A 25,000-nucleotide genomic window follows, 5' to 3' on the forward strand; every position below is an offset into this window, starting at 1 on the left:
AGAGTCTGACCCCGTGTACAGTATGGGGCCCTAAAGCAGATCACACTACAGAGTCTGACCCCGTGTACAGTATGGGCCCTATAGCAGATCACACTACAGAGTCTGACCCCGTGTACAGTATGGGCCCTAAAGCAGATCACACTACAGAGTCTGACCCCGTGTACAGTATGGACCCTATAGCAGATCACACTACAGAGTCTGACCCCATTTACAGTATGGACCCTATAGCAGATCACACTACAGAGTCTGACCCCGTGTACAGTATGGGCCCTAAAGCAGATCACACTACAGAGTCTGACCCCGTGTACAGTATGGACCCTAAAGCAGATCACACTACAGAGTCTGACCCCGTGTACAGTATGGGCCCTATAGCAGATCACACTACAGTCTGACCCCGTGTACAGTATGGACCCTAAAGCAGATCACACTACAGAGTCTGACCCCATTTACAGTATGGACCCTATAGCAGATCACACTACAGTCTGACCCCGTGTACAGTATGGACCCTAAAGCAGATCACACTACAGAGTCTGACCCCATTTACAGTATGGACCCTATAGCAGATCACACTACAGAGTCTGACCCCGTGTACAGTATGGACCCTAAAGCAGATCACACTACAGAGTCTGTACAGTATGGACCCTATAGCAGATCACACTACAGAGTCTGACCCCGTGTACAGTATGGGCCCTAAAGCAGATCACACTACAGAGTCTGACCCCGTGTACAGTATGGGCCCTATAGCAGATCACACTACAGAGTCTGACCCCGTGTACAGTATGGACCCTATAGCAGATCATACAGTCTGACCCCGTGTACAGTATGGACCCTAAAGCAGATCACACTACAGAGTCTGACCCCGTGTACAGTATGGGAACTATAGCAGATCACACTACAGAGTCTGACCCCGTGTACAGTATGGACCCTATAGCAGATCATACAGTCTGACCCCGTGTACAGTATGGACCCTATAGCAGATCACACTACAGAGTCTGACCCCGTGTACAGTATGGGCCCTAAAGCAGATCACACTACAGAGTCTGACCCCGTGTACAGTATGGACCCTACAGCAGATCATACATACAGCAGGATCATGTGCTGGTTGTTACACTCAAGTACTGTACTCAAGTACAATTTTGAGATATATATTTTTGAGTGGTGCTATAGCCACTCCTATAGACAGCTATGTGTGTGTGTGTCCCTGGCTCTGTCTGTCTGTATGTCTGTCTGTCTGTCTGGCGTTTATTGACCCTTGAGGCCAGGGAGGAGGGCTTGTACAGTACAGTACAGTACAGTGCAGTACAGTACAGTACAGTACAGTACAGTGCAGTACAGTGCAGTGCAGTACAGTACAGTACAGTACAGTACAGTACAGTACAGTACAGTAGAGTACAGTAGAGTACAGTAGAGTACAGTACAGTGCAGTACAGTACAGTACAGTACAGTAGAGTACAGTACAGTACAGTACAGTACAGTACAGTACAGTAGAGTACAGTACAGTACAGTACAGTAGAGTAGAGTAGAGTAGAGTACAGTACAGTACAGTACAGTACAGTGCAGTGCAGTGCAGTGCAGTGCAGTGCAGTACAGTACAGTACAGTACAGTACAGTACAGTACAGTACAGTACAGTACAGTACAGTAGAGTAGAGTAGAGTAGAGTAGAGTACAGTACAGTACAGTACAGTAGAGTAGAGTAGAGTAGAGTAGAGTAGAGTAGAGTGCAGTGCAGTGCAGTACAGTACAGTACAGTACAGTACAGTACAGTACAGTACAGTACAGTAGAGTAGAGTACAGTAGAGTACAGTAGAGTACAGTACAGTACAGTACAGTACAGTACAGTACAGTAGAGTAGAGTAGAGTAGAGTAGAGTGCAGTGCAGTGCAGTGCAGTGCAGTGCAGTGCAGTGCAGTACAGTACAGTACAGTACAGTACAGTACAGTAGAGTAGAGTAGAGTAGAGTACAGTACAGTACAGTACAGTACAGTACAGTACAGTACAGTACAGTACAGTACAGCGCAGCGCAGAGCAGCGCAGCGCAGCGCAGCGCAGCGCAGCGCAGCGCAGCGCAGTACAGTACAGTACAGTACAGTACAGTACAGTAGAGTACAGTAGAGTACAGTACAGTACAGTACAGTACAGTACAGTACAGTACAGTACAGTACAGTACAGTAGAGTACAGTACAGTGCAGTGCAGTGCAGTGCAGTACAGCACAGCACAGCACAGCACAGCACAGCACAGCGCAGTGCAGCGCAGCGCAGCGCAGTACAGTACAGTACAGTACAGTACAGTACAGTACAGTACAGTACAGTACAGTACAGTACAGTACAGTACAGTACAGTACAGTACTGCACCACTCACGTCAGACTTGTTTAACTTTACTGGAGTATTTCCAATTTTCAATACTTTTACTTCCACTTTTACTTACTACATCTCAGAGGCAAATATTGTACCTTTTGTCCACTATACAATTATTAGACGTTATTAGAAATATTTAGTTTACCAGTTACACCGTAGATTTTAATTATTATTACAAAAATTACATTAACCACCACCATTCTACAATGCATTGTGAGCTGGTACGTAGATCTGCTATTTTCAAAAGATTTGAATAGTTAATACAATGGGACACCTTGTTAAATTATCTGCATAATGAGTAGGCCTATACCACTTAGTATTGATGCCAAAACGTTTGTCCTCAAGTACATTTTGAATAAGGGAATTCTACTGTTTTGTAGCAGCTTGTTCTACATCTATAGAGGCTATCTATTGTCCTTGCATGCGCTGCTTGACAAAACACTTCAGACCGGTCCAAAAAGAGGGAACCTGCCCATGCCACTATGCATGCGTGCGTGTGTGCGTGCGTGTGCGTGTGCGTGTGCACGTGTAGCCATGTCAACTGAAGGGGCAGTCATGCAGAAAACAGCACCGCAAAAGAGCTTTTCCGGAGCGTGGCTTTATGCACCCGAGGGTCCATTGTGTCCTGAGTCCTGATTGGGTAATTAATAAAGATTCTATTTATGTAAGCGGTGGCCGACCCGCTCCTTTTGTCCCGGGCCCCTCGTCTGGTCCACTGTACAGTAACCTGAGCCTGAGTAAAACGCACACACGCAGGCACACACACACACACGCACGCGCGCGTGCACGCACGCACGATGACTTGTTTGTCCTTTGTTGGCCTTCGAATTTCGAAAGTGAGAGTTGGGAGTTTACACACAAACACATCGCTATAATCCCTACTGCACAGTGAAATTTGGAGTGACCCGTATGGGTCCTTTTTCTTTTACACTCAGAGTTAAATAAACGCTCCAGATTTGACTGTGTGGCCACCGAGACGGACAGACAGGCATGCAGGCTTCAGAGTTGTATTCAATGCGTGGCGTGACAGACTTAGTCTTGTTCCAACACACCTACAGCACACTGCTTTGGAAAACCAATCCTGATGCCACAGCTATGCCAATATATGAAAGGACGTCCCGGCCTTAATGTCTTTGTTTTTAAATCTCCAAATTGTTTGCAACCACCTTTAGCCAAACCTAACTTAGCCATTACATTGAATGTAGACGTCGCCAGATGTATCGTTAGGCAGAGATCTCTAATCGTCTATCGTCAACAGGTGGTCCGTGGACGGACCACAGGTGGTCCGTGAAGGTATTGCATGTGGTCCCTGATCATGCATTTAGTAACGTAGCTTCCACAGAACAGTGCACTAAACATTTGTGCACTGTTCTGTGGAAGTGCATCAATGTTGTCAGTTATAGCTAGGCTGCCTACTGGGAAATTCCACAGAAAAGACAGTTAGAATCTGAAGAAGGGTAAGTGTACCAGCCTGCCTGATCGAGTCATCATTATTAGGAAATGTGATTTGAAATACAGTACATGGGATACATTGCATAGCAAGTGTTACGGAAGCACTAATCTTAGCCCATATCCCATCACAACACAACAGTGGTCCCCAGGTTGATTCTTAGTCAGGGTGGTGGTCCCTGGTTCACAATCCATTGAAAACCCCTGGTCTATGGCTACGTGAGACTGCATCAAGTGGTGGGGTTGTTAATGCAAGTTTGATCACAGGAAGAGTTGTGCAGGATTCTTTCATAGTATATGAACACATAAAGCCTAGTTTAGGCTTTCTGATATAAACAATAAGGCCATTAGCACTTTCAATATCAAATGACACTGATCATCCTCGGTATAGGTTTTCAACCTCATGCCACCTGGACAAAGATACAGAACCTAATAGCATGGAAAAAAGGTTCCTTTTAGTAGGAGGTTTGTCCCCTCAGCCATCGCAGCATTATAAACAAACTGCCCCGCCGATAGGATGGTTCTGTGCAGTGGGGACCTCATGTTCATGTATTGTCTTGTTGTTGGTGTTTTGAACAGACTGTGAAGATGAATATCCTTCGACACAATAAAGATTATTATTATTACGTACTAGATCTGCTAGTATCGGCATGAGACACTAGTAGCGTTGCACAATGGACAACTCTCCCTACTTCATTCCAACTGAACATGACTTTGTCAATACTACATGAACATGTATTAGTCCTGATAACTGAGGACAGTCCAAATTAAAGATCACCTTTCCCTCTCCTCTCTCTCTCTCTCGCCCTCTTGTCGCTCCTCGCCTCTTATCTCTCTCTCTCTCTCTCTCTCTCTCCCTCTCTCTCTCTCTCTCTCTCTCCCCCTATACATCGCCTGATCCCATTGATATGTTTTCAGTTCAACATGCCCGAGCATGGCATCACATTATGTAGATGGAGTCTCCATTATCTGTATGTTCCGCAAATACACAGAGTATAGTTGTACAATGTGGGACAAACACAGTGAGGAGTGTTTCTGTCTGTGTCTGTGTGTGTGTGTGTGTGTGTGTGTGTGTGTGTGTGTGTGTGGGTGCATGCGTGCGTGCGTGCGTGCTTACGTGCGACCGTGCGTGCCTGTCCACAGTCAGGTTCTTTTTTAGCGTGACAGATTACCTCTGACAGCAGGAAGTCACTTAGTTTCCGTCACTGTGATAGCGTTCTAATCTTGGGTGATAATGTCACCTCTCATGTGTCAGCCTAATTATCCTGACATGTCCCCTATAGCGTCTCTGTTCTATGGAGAACATTTCAGAGCCTAATTATCCTGACATGTCCCCTAGCGTCTCTGTTCTATGGAGAACATTTCAGAGCCTAATTATCCTGACATGTCCCCTAGCGTCTCTGTTCTATGTAGAACATTTCATCCAGCGGCTCACATGTACAGAGGGACAAAAGAATGGAGCTTTAATAGAACTCCTGGAGGACTCTGCTGCTGAATGGTCTGGTCATGTGAAACAGTGAAACGACATTGGTGGGGCTATTTTAGTTCATCATTACTGCTAACCTACTGTGTGCGGGGTGCATACGTTGGTTAGACATACTAACAGTCCGACAGGCATTAGTCCGACAACACCTTCGCTCCGACATGTGTGGCAGGTTAAAACTAACCCGTGGCTCCCAACATGTGTGGCAGGTTAAAACTAACCGTGGCTTCCTGTGAGGTTAGGTTTAGGGATGGGTTTTGGGTAGAGTGTCGGATGCAATGAGTATGCACACAGAATAACTCTTCCTACTTAATTCCGGGCCGCTTTCCTACTTCCTTCACAGGTGTTACCGATAATACTAATTAAGGCTCTGTTCCATTTAGTGTGCAGTGGTTCTCAAACATTTAATTTCAAGGACCCCCCATATCTCTGAGAATGTGAAAAATTGTACACTCTCCGAGTTACACACCCGTACAGCGCCATTTGGAACCCACTCAAGGACACTTTGAGCCCCACGGGTGAGCCAACACTCACAATAGCAGCACCCTGACTCTGTTTGACCAGAAAGGAACTGAGCCTTCATTAATATAATCGGTATCACCTGCGAAGAATTAAGCAGCCTGTGGCCCAAGTTCTTTCCAAAATGGCATGTATGCATATTAGCTCATTGGCACATTCAGATCCCATATAGTCTGTGGCAAGTAACAATCCAAATGAACATGAGCCACATTAACTATATAAGTTCTGTCTGCAGAGGCAATGTCATTTAGCATGCTGAGTGCTACTGTCGCTGACACAAATAATGATACTTGTAATTAAAACCTTCTGCGCTTGGCCACACACGTACATAATGATAAAAAGTTATAGGCTACGTGTAGCCAAGTCTGTCTGGGACTTGCTATATGCTTTTAAATGCCAGTGTTCTCTCTCTCGCTCTCTTTCTCTCTCTCTCTCTCTAGCTCTCTCTCGGCTGGCATCATTGTCTGGTGTTGTGGGTGTGTGTATAGCCCTGGGCCCAGCAGGTACAACGTACATGCTACTAAAGAGGAGAGCACAATTAGACAATTGAAAGCACCCTGCCAATCAATTAACACTGGCACTGCTCCCAAGAGTCTCTTGCCCCGTCTCTACTCTCTAGTCTCTACTGCAGTGAGAGAGTTCACAGAAATGCTTCCTCACTACACTTCCCTTCATATGCCAATGCATGGTCAGTGTCCTGCATGTGCAAGCTCAGACTGAGTAATACAACCAACCACTGAGGAGAAAAATGGACGAGGAGGATTCCTCAATGTACAGAAGGATATAAATGTAGTATTTCAGTGCCCAAAGAAGTAGGTAGGTATGTGCGTGACATCATCATCATCATACTGAGCAGCAAAAGACTATACTTTCTGGCCTTAACCCATTCTGACCTGAGATCAGATTCATACGAGGTTTCCACTGGACACACACTGGTCTGATTAACCCATTCTGACCCGAGATCAGATTCTAAAAATGTCAGTATTTTTCAAAAATAGCAGACCTACAAGCTCGTAGCGCGCCACTCGGTGGCGCGCTATGAGCTTGTAGATCTGCTATTTTTCAATAGCTAAAGCATAACATGATGCTAACACCAAAAGGGGTTCCCGTTCAGAATGGGTTGACAGTAGATCACTTTGCCACGATTCCATTTGCCACTCATTTATGCATACTGTATCCTCTATACCATCTCTGCAGATTACTGGAGCCGGACAGTAGCGTTAACTGTAGCAGCAGGTCTACAACATGTTTTTTGTTTGTCCCAAAGAGTTATACCACATTTAAAGTGGTTCAAAATGGCATTTTTTTTTTTTTTTTTAAGGTGTTGCTTTGCTCTCTGGAAAAAAAGGTTTATAAAAACAGCAAATATTTGTACAAAATGACCAAGAGGACAACATGCAGCTTTCTTGTATTTGTGTGTGTGTGTGTGTGTGTGTGTGTGTGTGTGTGTGTGTGTGTGTGTGTGTGTGTGTGTGTGACCCCCGGGGGACACACATGAAAGGCCTGGCTCTGGCTGCGAGGCCCTGCTGGGAGCTGAAACAAGGCTGCCGAGGAGAAGAAGAAGCATGCCTTTAGTCCCAAACTCCAGACCTCACATGACCCGTCAACAGATCACACAGCATTATAGGAGGACTTTGTGCCTCGTCACCGGCCAGTCCTAAAGTTGTTGGGCCTGAACTGAACCAGCCCTTTGTGTGTCTCTCTCTCTCTCTCTCTCTGTATATTGTCATTATCTAACTGCTCTCTCCTTTGGCCCGTTTCAAAGTGCGGTAGAGAGAAAAAAAGAAAGAAAAGGAAAATAAGCAGATGAACGTGTCTCTAAGGATCATGTGGATTTCTATTTGGAACCGGCTGCCAGCTTAGTTTAGACTCTTCCGCTGTGCGGTAAAGAGAGTCTCATGTAAATATGGCTGAGTTACATGCGGTCAACTTGAACAAACCGTTTGTCTTTGAACTTCAGAGGAATATCACCTACACCTAACACTGATGTTGTCTTGCTATCCACAAATATACCAACTATTTCCTCTTTCCGCTATATTTTGCTGATTCCACACAATCAGTCTTTGAATTCATCTTTAGTGTATATACGCAAAAAGCAGTTCAACATCTCAATCGTGCATTTCACGGAAACAAGACATCTAAGGGTGTAAGCACAAACGTAATTTCCATCCACCCACTGTTTAAAAACCCGGAGGAGAGGCCTGCTCTAGGCGTTTTCTCGCCGCCTCTTGACACTTAAGCGTGCCTGCACCCACAGCGACATACTCTGAAACACCAAACAACCCGTTTTGTTTTCGAACATTCCCCCGATTGACTAATGATCATCACCAGTGCAAACCGCCCTCTTCCTCTTCTTCTTCTCCACAGAGTAACGATGACGAAGCTCGTCCTGTTGGTCCCCGTGGTGGCGCTGCTGCTGCTCCTGGTGGCGGCGGAGGGCGGTGCGGACAGAGTGGTCTCGTCGTCGAGGACGTCGTCGAGGACGTCAAGGACCCGGAGGGAGCTGGCCAGCCCGCTGCACGTGGGGGGCATCCGGGACCCGTTCGGGGCGTACTGCCAGCGGCGGCCGGGGCCCTGCTGCCCCGGCCGGGACGACCTGTGCACCGTGCCCTACCTGGACACCATCTGCTACTGCGACCTGTTCTGCAACCGCACCGTGTCCGACTGCTGCCCCGACTTCTGGGGACACTGTCTGGGGATCGCGCCGCCCTTCATCGGTGAGCAGAGAGCATGCCATGCCATGAAGGCCGAGGGCGAGGGGGAGTGGTGCAGAGTGTGTGCGTGTGTGTGTGTGTGTGTGTGTGTGTGTGTGTGTGTGTGTGTGTGCTAGAGTGACGTGTGTAGGGCAGTAGTTCTCAAACTTTAGCCGCAGACACACCCATCTTAAGAGGTTTTGTGCCAGGGACCACCAGAAGAGAGGATTTATGTAAAAACAAAATCTAAAATATTCAACATTTTCCATAATGTTCAAATATTTTCAAAGGAATAGCAGATATACAAGCTCGCCGCGTGGCACGAAGTGACCCGCTGTGACCCGCTGTGAGCTTGTAGATCTGCCAAGATCCTGAGGACCTAAAGGCTTTGAGAACCAATAGTGTAGTTTTAGGGAATCAACGTTGAATGTGCGTTCATGCGTGCAGGAGTGAGGAGTGCACACTATAGCTGGGGTTCAATCGCGTGTGTGAGTTTGTGTGTATGTGTGTGCGTGCGTGGGTGCGTATATACGTGTGCGTGTGTATGCGTGTGTGCGTGGCACTGTTCATGCGTGTGCTAATGCTGTTGCTGAGTGCGTGTGGGCCTGTCACAGAGGATTAAGCTCCACTCAGGTCACCGTCGGACCCAAAAGCACAGTCTCCCACAGCCAGGTCAGCGTGCCACAGACACAGACACAGACACAGGGCTGCATGGGACCCAAGACTGAATTGCAATCACAAGTCAGGTTTATTTTCTTTTCACACACAGACTCTCCGCTGTGTTTACAAACCCAACAGTGAACGTTCTTATGAGAACGCTCTCAGTGGGGATCTGATTAAATAAGAAAAAGAGGTTGCGCGTCAACAATGGGTTTTCTCAGTGGAGTATACTGCTATAGAACCAACATCCAGTATACAGATCAAAAGTATAGGAGTTGAAAAAAATCCCCAAAAGGTAGCACATCCGAAATTTCCAATAAATGTGAGTACAAAGTACATAAATTCAACTCACTTAGTCACTTCATACAAAAGGTCAGAGTTCAGCACCCACAGCATGGTCTCAAGTCAACCATCAAGGTCCAATCACATGTATGCAAGATGCAAACACTGATTTGCTATAATAAAATTAGTTACAGGGATTTTCAGAGTTCAGGCATATACAGTATCATATATTTACACGTCCAATAAATGCTATAATCGTCATTCAGTACATTGGGTGTTGCATTCGAAAATGGCATTTCTCTTTCTAAGAGACTGATTATTAGCTTGTGGAATGGACTTGGGCTTCCCTCAACTGTAGTTGTATGCAGATAGCAAAGATTATGCCTGATGTACATATAGCGCTGCAACTAAGTCCCAATAGAGGGTATATGCACATGCATGAAGTGAGTGGCAATCAGATACAGGACTGTTTGGATGTATAGGCTTCAGTGTCACGGGCAGAAAGTAGTTTTTTGCCACTCAGTAGGCGTTCCCTACATAACCTCCGGGTATGATGATGATGTCACGCGCTCATATACCCTCTATATTACGACTACAGTACGTTGTCCCTATTACCACACCTTTGAGGGTCCATTTATATGCCCTTTCACGGTTAAAGGCCCACCCCTGATTTGACTGTGGGTCGATGCAGAGGTGTAAAATGTGCCAGCAGCAGCAGCAGCAGCAGCGGTATAGCGCTACCTGAGAGAACGGAGTGCAGAGAACAGTAGACTTCTCATAAGCCCAGACAGGGCGATGGAGGGAGGGAGTGGGGGGGAGGGGGGGGGGGGAGTAGAGGGATGAATGGAGGTCAGCAGAAAGAATGCAGGCTATGTGAACGAAGGGGGAGAGAGAGGAGAGAGGTCACAACAGGTATGCGCTCGCTAGACAGCAGAGGTGGCAGGCCATGCAGAGGGACATGCATGCACTTGCACTGCCGCACATATATATACGGTACACACTTGTGCACACGCACACACGAACGCACACACACACACACACACACACACACACACACACACACACACACACACATGCATGGACTTGCACTGCCGCACATATATATACACACTTGTGCACACGCACACACGGACGCACACCCACACACATGCATGCATGCACTTGCGCGTGCATTTCAAAGGGGGAAAACTATATAAGCTGAGCTTTTGTTACGATACAGGAGGTCATTTTGTCTCCTCCTTTGTTGTGCAGGAAATTACTTCTTGGTCTAATCATACTCGTGTGAAGTGGGCGGTGGTGCTCTTATGTCATCGTAATATCGTCATGCGTCGCCACATTCCGACCAATCGCAATTTGCCTCCTCACTTTTCTGTCCTCACGTTTTATCCTCAAATCGTGCTACACACACACACACACACACACACACACACACACACACACACACACACACACACACACACACACACAGCTGGGTAGACTTAATTGGCTGCCACATGACGTCACAGGGGCAATACATAAACACAATGTCAAAGTGCCCAGGCTGTTTATTCAAACAAGGCAGAATACAAATGGGAATAGGTGGGAGTCAAGTATTGATGCCAATACTTGACTCTTTTCTACTTTGCAGTATTGATACTTTTGCTTGGAAAAAAGTACTTTTTTACACCACTGGCGACGCAGGCGGCTAGACCCCTGCAGTAAAGCCATGCCGTAAATGTAATTAAATTAAACGAGGGAGGACGTACAATGTCACACCGACTATAGAGCAAACCCTTCATTATGCCTACTTTAACACGTTGGTTTAATTTCCTTCCTTGTCAGTTTGAGTTATTCTCCTTGTCTTGTCACAGAGACTGGTAGTTTATCATGAAGTCATCCTCCAGGGGCTGAGACAGCTGATGGGGGGAAAATTGGTGTTTGACAGATAGAGATATATGGCCGTAAATCAGCCTATACTTGTCTCCCGCATGCAGGCCTCTCCCTGGCCTCGATCCCCTGGTGGAGTTGGTTTGGAGAACGCCCTTTCTTGTAAATATTAACCCATTCTGACCTGAGATCAGATTCATACGAGGTTTCCACTGGACACACACTGGTCTGATTAACCCCATTCTGACCTGAGATCAGATTCTAAAAATGTCAGTCGTTCTTCGACTTTTCAAAAATAGCAGACCTACAAGCTCGTAGCGCGCCACTCGGTGGCGCGCTATGAGCTTGTAGATCTGCTATTTTTCAATAGCTAAAGCATAACATGATGCTAACACCAACATGGGTTCCCGTTCAGAATGGGTTAAGATCATGCATCAGCCGCGGTGTCGCTGGATAAATCAAAACAGTTTACACACAATCCCATATTCAAGGCATGGTTATACAAAGGCAGATTATACTATCATACCACATACTGTAGTGTACCACATAGGGGCTCTGCTCTGTGCTGTGGCTTAACCCATTAGCGCACCACTGACCACATCATAATCAAACCATAATGTTGGTCTTTCCAATCCCTCTCATGGGCCTGCATGATAAGTAATAATGGCATTCCTGGGAATGTCGGCATGCAGGGACGTTTTGTGTGTTATAATCCTCCCTCTATAATGCATTTTAACAGGGATTATAATGCATTATGAAATTATTATAATGTATTATACAACTATGATGATTATAATACACCATGATCCTATAAGGATGAAACTAAAAGTGATCATAATTTCTGGTTGTAGGACGGCACTCAACCGTATACTGTAAAAGTCATTATAAAATATATCAGTAATTATACCGGTTTTATTAAGTAGATTATAATGCATTCATAATCTGCATTTTGCGTAGTAATGCATTCTAGAATGTAGCCTATATACTCAAAAAAGTACTTCAGAAAACTGTACTTATTTTGAGTAGCTTGCCACTCCTACGTGGTGTATCTAATAGCAATTCATGAAAGTAATTCCCTTAATAGCACAGCGAGGAAATGAAATTCTTATCTCACCGTGCCGCATTTAATTAATTTTGATACGATAACAAAGAGCACAGGGCCGTACGATTTTGTCAATGCCCGGTGTGGAGCATGCAGGGGCCATGAGGCAGCGTGTGGGGCCCCTGGCATGGGGCCCCTGGCACTGGGCCCCATGCCCAGTGGTCTCTGTAGTGGCCCCCCCATGCCCTGGGTCTCTGTGGAGGCCACAGTGCTGTAGGTAAGCCGGTTAAGGCGTGACGTGGGCCATGAACAGCAGCCAGCATCGGAATCCTGCTGGTGGATTACTGGAGATCACAGTCCACTACAACACCGGCTCTCAATGTGGGCCGGGTCTGCATGGGGGCCCACAGGGGTCCCCCAAGCTAAACCATACTGATACTGGGTCTGCATGGGGGCCCACAGGGGTCCCCCAAGCTAAACCATACTGATACTGGGTCTGCATGGGGGCCCACAGGGTCCCCCAAGCTAAACCATACTGATACTGGGTCTGCATGGGGGCCCACAGGGGTCCCCCAAGCTAAACCATACTGATACTGTAGTTAAGAAGGTCTGCATGGGGGCCCACAGGGGTCCCCCAAGCTAAACCATACTGATACTGTAGTTAAGAGTGGAAATGGACCCTTCTGTGACTCTGAGAGTGAGCAGATGGAACCAACGGGACCCGTTAAACTGACACTGACACTTGTACAGTGTAAAGTAGATGAAGTAGAAGTAGCCAAATGCATATTGTTGCTTTCGGGAAGAAACCTCTTATCTCTTTTTTTTAAATCAATGCTGTACTTTATCATACTATAGGCAGCCCAAAAGCATCAAAAGTAGCAGATCTACAAGGTCGAAATGCGTCACGAAGCTTGTACATCTGCTACTTTTGCTGTTTTTGAGTTTGAATCCTGAAAAGTAACAGATTTTGGATAGTTTAGGTTTCAACCCAAGAGAGACGATGTAGGCTGGGTCCTTGGAATTATTAACATCTTTGACAATCATCATTTAGAACGTTGGAACATACTACGAGGTAGAATAAACACGATCATTTAAAGTGCACGTAACTACACTATCAACAGAGACAGTACAAAACACGAACGCACGCCCAAACATGCGCACGCGCACACACACACACACACACACACACACACACACACACACACACACACACACACACACACACACACACACGCACACACACTTCCAGGCGACACCCTCATAAAGCAGGTTACAGGTGGGGTGTGGTGGGGGAAGGCGTCAGGCCAGCATTGCTACACGGAGGGTTTGAGTGTCTTGGAGAGGCAGACAAAGAGGTAGAGAGAGGAAGAGAGGGACAATACTTCCAAAAGAAAACTTGTGTATCATGTTGCCTTGGGGCGTGTGTATATACACACACACACACACACACACACACACACACACACAAGGAGCACACACACATTCACAGAGCATGCACGTTGCACGCACAAACGCGCAACCATAATTATTATTATTGTTTGTCTGCTGATTAACCTGAGCGTGGTGTCTTCCCTTCAGGTACTTGTGACAGAAACGGACAGCAGTTCTTCTCAGGACAGACGTACAAAGACAACTGCAACCTTTGGTATGTGATGTCACTCACCCCGTCTGTCTGCACTTCCTGTTAGCACGTCTGCAACGGAAGCTGTCGCCTTCCTCTCTCTCTCTCTCTCCCTGTCTGTCTCATGTCTCTCTCTCTGTCTGTCTCTGTCTCTCTCTCCCTCTGTCAGTCTCTGTCTGTCTATCTCTCTTTCTCTCTCACTGCCTCTCTCTCTCTTCTCATCTCCTTGTCCTTTTCTGTCACTCTTTTCATTTGACTAACTATACGTGTGTTCTTTGGACTGCTGGTGACATAACCTTTGTGATTGGGCATCATTGGCTCATTTAAGGCACGGAATTGGGCACACACCCCCAAATTCCTTCTTGTAAATGCACGCACACACACACACACGCACACATACACATGCACACATGCATGTATATTTGCACCTGCCCCAATAATAAACACTCCAGATTGTCTTGTAAACTCACCCCCCTATTGTTTCACATTAACAGGTCTGGGTGGGTGGCTTAGGTCCGGCAGTGGTTCCCTAAACCTCGCGCCGCGTTTTATCTGTTGAAATAAATATAGGCCTATATATATTTTTTTAAATGTAGGATTTTATTTTTACTCAAGTCGAGACCCATAAACATTGCAGGGTTAGGGTTACAGTATAGCGTACAGTGGGTGGTATTACAGTAGCGTACAGTATGTGGTATGGTGGGTGGTGTACTGTACAGTATGGTACCTCTGTGACAGCAGACACATTCCTCAGACCTTCCCTGACTCCTTCCGACTCTTCTCCTCCTCCCATTTACCGTCTGTTTATCCTTTACAGCTATGTGTTACACACACACACACACGCACACACACGCATGCATGCACGTACACACGCACACCCAGGGGTGGTTGGGAAACTGAAGTGCCATGCAGGCTGGGTTTTGCCAGACACAGTGTTTGTGCAGGTCTTATAGGGCCGTGATCACAGTGGATTAACTCAATCCCTCAAGCCCTGAGAATATTACCCTCATAACCGCGAATAACTTGGCTGTGGACGGAGCAGGGGGGGGTGTCTTGTTCTGAGTGTTCAGCCAGGGTGGCTGCATTGTGTGAGAGAGGGCGCAGCGGCACAAATGTGGCTGAAAGGATCAACACAGCTATTTTGCTTAATAAACGTATAAATCACGATTATCAATGGTGACTTTGCGACGTCTATGTGTCAGTGTGTGTGTGTCTGTCTGTGTGCCTCACTGTCCAGAGACAGTTTCTGTCTGTCTGTGTGCCTCACTGTCCACAGACAGTTTCTCAAGCAGCTGGGCAGAACAGCCCAACATTTCTTTCGCAGCAACACACCGCCAGTATAGGCCACAGAGGTGGAGATGGTTAACTCATTTTATAATGGAAGAACTGATCGGGCTGAAACATTGCCTAAATGATGAGTCATAGTTACAGCGACGGCTCCAGAGAATTGTGACTGGAGGTATACTACGTATATGTAGGGGCTGGCTATTTAGGGAGGGGGGCTAATGAATCTTGGTTTACATAGAAGTCAGTCAATTTGGCTTGTTTGGAGGGGGGGGGGGGTAAGCTTCCACCAGAGGGGGCTAAAGCCCCCCCTTGGCCCCCTGGAGCTGTCCCTGCAAAGTTATGTCACAGACAACTGGAATAATAGACAACTGACGACGGACGAAATCCGTGATCCTCATGATTAGCCTTTTTATATATTTTGTGCTTTTTGCCTTTATTGATAGAGTAACAGTAGTTCGACAGGAAAGGGGGAGAGAGATGGGGGGGGGGGGAGGACACGCGGCAAAGGTCGTCGGGATTGGGACTCGAACCCGTGACACGCTGTCAGGCTGGATTACCAGCCTACAGTAGGTGCCTGGACCTCTCGGCCAACCCAGGCCTAGACTTTATCTTTTGATTATTTCCATAATGCTTTTGTCCTGTGTGAGCCTGATGGATGTGGAGATCAGGTGGCTTGTGTACAATGTTATGGTTATTAACGCTGAGAGGTGAGGTTCAAGGTGCAACCTTGAGATGTTGGAACAAAGTGTCAAGTTTCACGATTACATATAATAGTGTGCGACACCAAAACAACTTATTGTTGATGACTTTTTGACACATCTTGCAGCCCTGTATATGCTTTGCTGTACCTGAAATATAACTGCAGCACATGATCTTGTTATTGCCAAACTCGTTTCATTTAGTTTGAAGTTATATTTTTTGGCTTCGTGGGGCTTTGTCAGACTAACGAGAGAGAGAGAATGAGAAAAGAATGCCAGAGGACGTTTGGAACAGAGTTTTTCTGTGATGAGTGTCAACCCACCAGGTTTTCCCAGAATGGAATTTATAGTTGTTGTTGCTGTTTTGGGGTGTTTGGGTATTTGAGGCTCACTAGCTGATGGGCAGAGAGGTCATCTGGCATGATCTGGGAAGCGGAAGGCCATCCGTTCCACCTCCGCCTCTCCCAGTCGAAGTGTCGAAGTGTCCCTGAGCAAAGAAGACACTTAAACCATAACAGCTCAGCCCCTTCATTCCACCACCCCACCAGGGACCAGTAAATACCCTCCCTATTTGGACATTTTGATGAAGTCCGTCGGGATGTTTCCAGGTTTTGCTCCTGCGGTGAGAGAGATGTTTCAGTCGTCTCTAGGAAGAGACGATCACCGCTCGTCAGGAAGCGAGGACGGGTCTGGTTTGTGTCTCGTTTCTGAGACGAGACACGTGTGAGCCATCATCTCCAACAGAGATGTCTTAGTTAAAAGAATCACACCCGTGTGAAGTGAGGGGTGCTCTTATCATCATACGACATCATACACATCATCTCATTCTGGCCAATCACAATTTGCGTCCTCACTTTTGTCTTCAATGTTTGTGTTTGCACACTTTTGTCCTCAATGCTTGTGTTTGTTTACGCATGTTTGTCTTCAATGTTTGTGTTTACACAGACCCTCAAAGCTGGACATAGGAGGGGATAGTGCCCCTTTTGGTCGGCTAACCCCCGACCAAATCGGAGCACAATGCGAGTTTCCAAACTGTGGCTACAAAAGTTGCAAAGTTGCGAGGTCGTGCTGCTCAATAGATTCTCTGGCGCCTGTACACAAAATGTAAAGTGTAAAAAAAAAGAAAATAGCAGTTTTACAGGTTCATTTTGTACACATGCTATCGCAGAAGGTTGTTTTCACAGGGTTATAACTGAAATGGTTAAAGTTATAACTGAAATGAATTATATCGTGTTATATAATGTAGGGTCACAAATAGCCATTTGGTTTCTGACCTGGCTGGTGGTGAGGCTACAAGTGTGTCTACAGTCCACGTGATTGGCAGTGTTTGTGTGTGTGTGTGTGTGTGTGTGTGTGTGTGTGTGTGTGTGTGTGTGTGTGTGTGTGTGTGTGTGTGTGTGTGTGTGTGTGTGTGTGTGTCTGGGGGGCAGGGGGGGGGGGGGTGATAATGGCTGCTGTCCATTATTTTCAGGACAGAGGTGACGATGAAGAAGATAACAGAGGTATTCCTGTAGTAGTTCCAAAGATACTATAGAGAGGAAAGGAGATAGGATGGAGGGAGTGAGAGAGAGGAAAGGAGATAGGATGGAGGGGAGGGAGGGAGAGAGGAAAGGAGATAGGATGGAGGGGAGGGAGGGACTCGAGGGAGAGAGGAAGTGAGTGGAATGAATGAAATCCTGAGAGAGAGGAAGTTGCATTCCACACCTGTCCTCCAAAACTGTTTCTCACTCCCCTGACATTTGGCCGCGTATTTGTGTGGCTTTCCCCCTGCGCCCAACTAACGTGTGTGTGTGTGTGTGTGTGTGTGTGTGTGTGTGTAGTATGAGTGTGTAAGTACAGTATGTGCCTGGGACGTGGGTGTGTACTATGTGTACTGTGTGTGTACTGTGTGTGTATGTGTACTGTGTGTGTGTGTGTGTGTGTGTGTGTGTGTGTGTGTGTGTGTGTGTGTGTGTGTGTGTGTGTGTGTGTGTGTGTGTGTGTGCGTGCGTGCGCATACATGCACATGCGTTGCTTGCGTGTAAACATACAGGCGCGTAGGCGAGTGTTGACTTATAATCTCATTCGTACATCCTTACGATATTTATTTTCATGCTACCACTATAAGCTCGCTGGCTGTTTGTTTTGGCACGTCTGAAGTGGAGACCTCTTTGACCTCGCTGTCCGGCCGCGATCCATCGCCATTAGTCTGCATGCAGCTGAGTATAGTATCCCTTCTATCTGGATCTGGATGGCTCATCATCTGCTCTGTCAATCTGAGAGCCCTGAAGTATGACTCCTCCGATCAGCGCTGCTCAATTAGGCCTGACCCCGATGGGGGAACGCAGATATGATAACAACTGTGGCCGTCAGTCATAGAGTGATACATGAACACATATGATGGAGGCCGTCAGTCATAGAGTGATAATGGGGTAACTCAGGGGTGCCCAGAAGGTAGATTGCGATCTACAGGTAGATCACATGACATGCCCCTAAATAATATTTAATTTAAAACAACTTTTGGGGCCTGTCAGCTCTATGCAATGTTCAAGAGTGTTGCTGCGCAACACTAAATACAAAACTAAATACAAAAAGCCCCACCTATTCCATTTCTCCAAGTGCATTTGTCATAGTAATTTCAGCAATGGTATTATCATTTTTTCAGTGGGTAGATCTTGTTGAGCTGGTCATTTCGAAAGAAGCTCTGAAGTCAAGAAAGTGTGGGCACCCCTGGTCTAACTACTTACTGTACTCCATTTTTACTTTCACTGTAAAATGTTGGCTGTACTTTTGCTATACCAATACTTTTACTTGTACGTCTCAGTCTACTTTTACTTCACTGCAATTACATGAAAACTTTAGTTACTATAGTTACTTTTTAGATTTGGATTATTATTGCAAAAACATAGCCTACACATTTCGACCGATCTACAAGATCACAATGTATTAGTATTTTCTACTTTTGGTACTTTAACCCATTCTGACCTGAGATCAGATTCATACGAGGTTTCCACTGGACACACACTGGTCTGATTAACCCATTCTGACCTGAGATCAGATTCTAAAAAATGTCAGTCGTTCTTCGAATTTTTCAAAAATAGCAGACCTACAAGCTCGTATCGCGCCACTCGGTGGCGCGATATGAGCTTGTAGATCTGCTATTTTTCAATAGCTAAAGCATAACATGATGCCAACACCAAAATGGGTGCCCGGTCAGAATGGGTTAAGTACATCTTTTTATACCAATACTTGTGTACTCATACTCAAGTTGACTTGTAACAGAGTATTTTCTTCATTGAAATATTGATACTATTGCTTTTACTTAAGTACTTTTTCTGCCCCTTGAAGACAGAGCCCCGTGGAGGTTAAGCCAACACACAGTTCCTGGTATAAATAGCCTGCAGTGTTCTGGGACAGCACTGGGAAACCGCCTCCCGCTGTCGAACAAATGAGCCGTTTAAAAATGCAGAGGATACCGTGTGGAGTTTGCACGTTCTCCCCGTGTCACCTATAGGGTAGGTATAACCTCACAAAAAACAGTAATCCCGGTCTCTATACTGCCTCCCCCTGGTCAGCCGGGGCACCTGATGGAGGGGAAAGGAACTGGTTGGAATAACGTTGTTTCTTCCACACGCTACGCTCAACAGGGGAAACTCCCCTCTGTCAGGTGACAGGACTCCTCATGCATTGAAGTAAGAAGGAGGTTGTTCTCCCCAGGTTGACAGAGGGAGTCATAGCGCCCAGGATTACATGCAAATGTGCAGCGATTTTCCAAAACAACTAAAACTAGCCCCTAAATGCCTAATTCTAAGCCCATGACCCCAATGTGAATCTTTTCCTAACTCACTTTACACAAACATTAGCTGCCCTTCTTCTCGCTGTGGGGACCAGAAAGAAAAACAAAAGTGTTACTATATTTGCGGGGGACTTTCGGTCTCCACAATAGTCATAAACAAGATGACTCACTCACTCATTTTCCCATGTGTGTGTGTGTGTGTGTGTGTGTGTGTGTGTGTGTGTGTGTGTGTGTGTGTGTGTGTGCATGCTCACATGCAGTTCTCATTCTCGAGACCAGTGGTTTTTAAGGGGATTTGAAGGGGATTTGAAGGGGATTCCAGGTGGTCTCCAGCTAAATGATGGAGAGTTGATAACCAAATGGACCCTAATAGATCTTCAACTCCTGAGAGGGGAAAATGAAACCAAACCATTTGGTTTCATTTTTATAGATCTATAACTCCTGAGAGTGTAAAGTGAAACCAAACCATTTTTGGTTTCATTTTATAGATCTTCAACTCCTGAGATTGTAAAATGAAACCAAACCATTACATTTTGGTTTCATTTTACGCTCAACAGTTAAATTGTTAATCTGCATTACTTAATTTACAGTAAGTCTACACAATTAGAGAATAGTTGTTATTTTAGAGCTGGGCGGGGAAGCCATGCTTCCGTAATGAAGCACCAGGCAGCTCTCTCTACTCTCTACTCTCCCTCCAGAGCCTTCCCGGTAGCCTGTGGTCCGGCTCCCACACACTCGTTCTTATCTTTTCCTCGTCTCGGCTGACCTCACTGATTTCAGCCAGAGAGAAGCCTATACAGCACAACGGTCAGCGTGCAATCAACATCAACGTAGCCAGAAATGGTGCAGCTATAACCAGTTTAAACAAACCAGTTTCAAAATAAAAAAATATGACAACCGCTGTTGTGATATACAACATGATATATGTGTATGAGTGCCTATGCTGTGTACTTGTACATGAATATACAAATGTACAGGATATGTATTGTGTACTGCCATGAACTGTAACAGACTGACTTTAGCCACTGAAGCCATCTCAGAGCAAGGACACTTGCTGCTAGCCGATGTTATTGTTGTAATCTCTTGTTGAGGACCCTGGTCCGGTTCTGGCTGACCGGTAGTGTGTGTGCAGACTGGGTGGTGTGTGATAATCCAACTGAATTATTCCTGTGGTAACGGCGGTGTTACAGTTCATGGCAGTACACAATACATATCCTGTACATTTGTATATTCATGTACAAGTACACAGCATAGGCACTCATACACATATCATGTTGTATATCACAACAACCGCCAAGCAGGTCATAGCCTGGAAACCAGAAGAATCTGCCACTACTAGGTTACACTTTTGGCCAGAAAATTATATGCCTCGGGTCATGGAAATGTCTCGAGCAGAAAGGATAATGCTGAGCGAAAAGAGAGAACAACATGCAGGTGCTCAGTGGAGGTACAAGTTTAGTTAAACACGTTCAAAGAGGAGCGATCCGAGCACTCAAAAAAATATCATAAGATTTTAGTCGTCAAAATTGTTGATTTAGTCAATGACGAGGTTAGTTACGGTAATTGACCCCAAATGGTGATGTTGATGTAAGATGCAAATGAGTGGTATAAAAGTGATCACACAGATGTCATCATTAAGCAACCCGGCCTATTGAAGTGATTTGATTGTTTAAAGAGTTTATTTATAATTTGCTGTCTTATAGTTTTAGTCATCATAGCTTAGTTTTAATTTAGTGATCGTCAGTAAAAAGAAAAAAAAGTCAACGAACATTTTTCACCGATAGTTTCAGCCGACGAAATCAACACTGATCCGGTGCAGCTCAGACGGGGCCACAAAGTGGGGGCCACACAGTGGAGGCCCCTCTGCGACTCTGCGCGTCGCTACGTGCCTCCAGAGTGTAGTCAGAGATACAGCATGTCATCGTCCTTCTATGCAGAAGATGAAGGGTTAGTCTGTGTTTATTAGGTGCCAACTGCTCAGCTATTTGCAAACCTTGGCAAGCGCAAGGCGACACGTCCGCGAGCACGCCATTGTGAAAGGCGAGCCTGTGTTATAACGTGCCAGTCCATTGTTGAAAGGAGATGCTTGATGTATGGCGCTGTCGGCAGCTATGTGTGCGGCGTAAACAGGCACATCCACCCGTAAACAGGCATATCCACTCGTAAACAGGCACATCCACCCGTAAACAGGCATATCCACTCGTAAACAGGCATATCCACTCGTAAACAGGCACATCCACCCGTAAACAGGCATATCCACTCGTAAACAGGCACATCCACTCGTAAACAGGCACATCCACTCGTAAACAGGCATATCCACTCGTAAACAGGCATATCCACTCGTAAACAGGCATATCCACTCGTAAACAGGCATATCCACTCGTAAACAGGCATATCCACTCGTAAACAGGCACATCCACTCGTAAACAGGCATATCCACTCGTAAACAGGCATATCCACTCGTAAACAGGCATATCCACTCGTAAACAGGCATATCCACTCGTAAACAGGCACATCCACTCGTAAACAGGCATATCCACTCGTAAACAGGCATATCCACTCGTAAACAGGCATATCCACTCGTAAACAGGCATATCCACTCGTAAACAGGCATATCCACTCGTAAACAGGCACATCCACTCGTAAACAGGCATATCCACTCGTAAACAGGCATATCCACTCGTAAACAGGCATATCCACTCGTAAACAGGCATATCCACTCGTAAACAGGCATATCCACTCGTAAACAGGCATATCCACTCGTAAACAGGCATATCCACTCGTAAACAGGCATATCCACTCGTAAACAGGCATATCCACTCGTAAACAGGCATATCCACTCGTAAACAGGCATATCCACTCGTAAACAGAGCAGAGATACTTTCTCTGCGGAGCGTGTGCGGTCGGCAGTGGTGGGAAAAGTACTCGCCTTTTTTTACTAGGAAAAGTATCAATACTGCCGTGCAGGAATACTTTGTTCAGGAGTAAAAGGCCTGTAAACAAAATACACTTAAAGTACCAAAAGTAATAGTACTCATTTCATTATACAGAATGTCCCAGCCATTTCAAAATTTGAAAATAGCAGATCTACGCTTGTGGTCGGCATGTTACGACTACATGAAACAATAGGAGATTGTGTGTGAGAGTGGTAACTTAGGACTCTCTCTCTAATAGAGAAAGTGTGACGAAGAATGTGAAATATGGCCTCCCACCAACACTCTCACTGCCTCCATATTTGGCACCCTTGCTCCCCACTCTGCCCTTTGACACCATCAAGCGTGTCCGTGCTGTGTTTGTCTCAGGCCCGTGCTGTGAATAAGTGCATATTGGGCTCTTTTCGGTTTCACATAATGGTTTCCCAGAACCACATTTTGGGGCCTGCTCAGGAGGTAGCAGTACTATACCGCTGAGTTCTAGGAACCTAATGAGCCTAAGTGTGCCTGTCGTAGACATGATGCGCAGAGCAAGTCCAGTTAGGGAACCTCAGTGCAGTCGCTGCCGGCCGTTAATAGGGACGCCTCAGCATCACACTGACACGCTCTCATTCACATGATTCACTCAGCCAATCACATGCTCACACTCACTCCATCTTCATACCGGCTACTTTAACCGGACGTTTGCATTTCTCCTCCTGCTTCCCTGCTTGCTTGCTGCTGCTGTATCAGCGCGCTGCTGTATACAAACCTGCTGCTCACCCACCTCCACCCCAGCTACCACCTGTCGTTTTGGATCTACTGTTTAGGTACGGGCGCTTGATCGGAGTACCTAAAAAGCAGATCGCCAAACCATAATATATATATATATATGGACAGCACAACAGAACGACAGCACTCCCGTCCAGCCATGCTGACCGGGTCCTCTATACATTGTATTTATATCCCCATGGGCACTATAATTTACATTAAAATGCCATTTTGTTTCCTTCAAGCTTTGCTCACTCGAGTCTCTGTGACTTGAGTGACCATTACAGAAGGATAGAAAATACCCTCTCTTAAAACCTGGTTCAGGGGCTTCATCTTGCCCGTGGACCTTTTTTGGGAGGAATAATAATTAAATGTTTATACTATTTCTAGCAATGTCATGTTGAAAGGTTACTGGGACTTGGACTTCGTCTAAAGCTTGGTCGTATAGCTATAGCTTGTTAAAGTCACTACAATATCAGTTTTTTGTTAAAGCTGTCTTCACCTCTGTGCCTCCATTGTCAATCAGGCCTACGCTAAATCATTTGTTCAGAGCCATGAGGTTTCTAACGATATCTTTAGACCTCTTTATATGTGGAATGTAAGGGCTTATTTAGACATTTTCAGTTTTGATAATGCCTCTATGCCTTCTGTCCAAGATTCTTTTTTTAAAAGCCATTTTGAACCCTAACCCGCAATGTTTTACTAATTATAACCATAGCAGTGGAAACCACTGAAGATGACCGAACTATGGCCACACACATGGTCAGTATTTACAGGTCCCCATGTGGAGATAGTAATTAATCAAATCCATGATCTACAACAATATATAAAAATACTCTTGATAAACATCTGAATAGCCTATACCGAGAGAGATATCATCATACCACTTGCCAATGCCAAATGCAACAATCAGACACAAGAGAGAAGACAAGTGAAGTTCCCATCAGTGGACGAACCCTATACTGGACAAGAGAACATACTGAATATCAGTTGTTTTCCACCACCCGGGGACCACCAGTGGTCCTTGTGTGGGTTCCAGGTGGTCTCCAGCTAAATGATGAAGAGTTGGTATATATGAAAAGGGTTGAAAACATCTGCTGTATACAATAGAATGTGTCTGGGTGGTTTTAGGTTATGGAAGTTAACCCTTGGGTGGTTTAAAGAGTAATATTTCAGCCCACGTGAAGCTTTGTGGCTTTGAGTTCTGATCTGGACATGCCTTTGCCTGTGCACCTCCTGAGGGGGGAGGGGGGGGGGGGGAAGGGCAGAGGTCACCGTCCGTCTCCTCCAATCAGAGGCATCGGGCGGCACCGGCGCTCTGGGGCAAGGCAGTCATCATGAGTCCCTGGCTCTCTGCCAGCACTGCAGGATGATGGAGAGGTGTGTGTGTGTGCGCTGTGTGTGTGTGTGTGCGTACGTGCGTGCGTGCGTGCGTGCGTGCGTGCGTGCGTGCGTGCGTGCTATATTGTACGCATATTGCATTACTATCCACAATGGGAAGCAAAAGTCCCCACAAGAATAGCAAACATTGACCTTGTGTGTGGCCCATTGTTCTGCATGGTCTCCTGGGGCACCACGGTCATTT

The 25,000-nt window shown here is 46.0% G+C and overlaps 1 protein-coding gene across 1 annotated transcript in view; it reads left to right on the forward strand.

Annotated features, from left to right (window-relative positions):
* Positions 1 to 25,000, forward strand: part of tinagl1 (tubulointerstitial nephritis antigen-like 1) — a 60,325-nt gene that overhangs the window by 5,039 nt on the left and 30,286 nt on the right. Inside the window, exons 2-3 of the mRNA XM_080787473.1 lie at positions 8,176 to 8,525; positions 13,930 to 13,996. Coding sequence (XP_080643599.1) covers positions 8,183 to 8,525; positions 13,930 to 13,996 — 410 coding nt within the window. The 5' untranslated portion in view covers positions 8,176 to 8,182. The remainder of the gene's footprint in view (positions 1 to 8,175; positions 8,526 to 13,929; positions 13,997 to 25,000) is intronic.

Source organism: Protomyctophum bolini (assembly GCF_963924005.1).
Source record: "Protomyctophum bolini genome assembly, chromosome: 17".
NCBI classification, from domain to species: Eukaryota; Metazoa; Chordata; class Actinopteri; order Myctophiformes; family Myctophidae; genus Protomyctophum; species Protomyctophum bolini.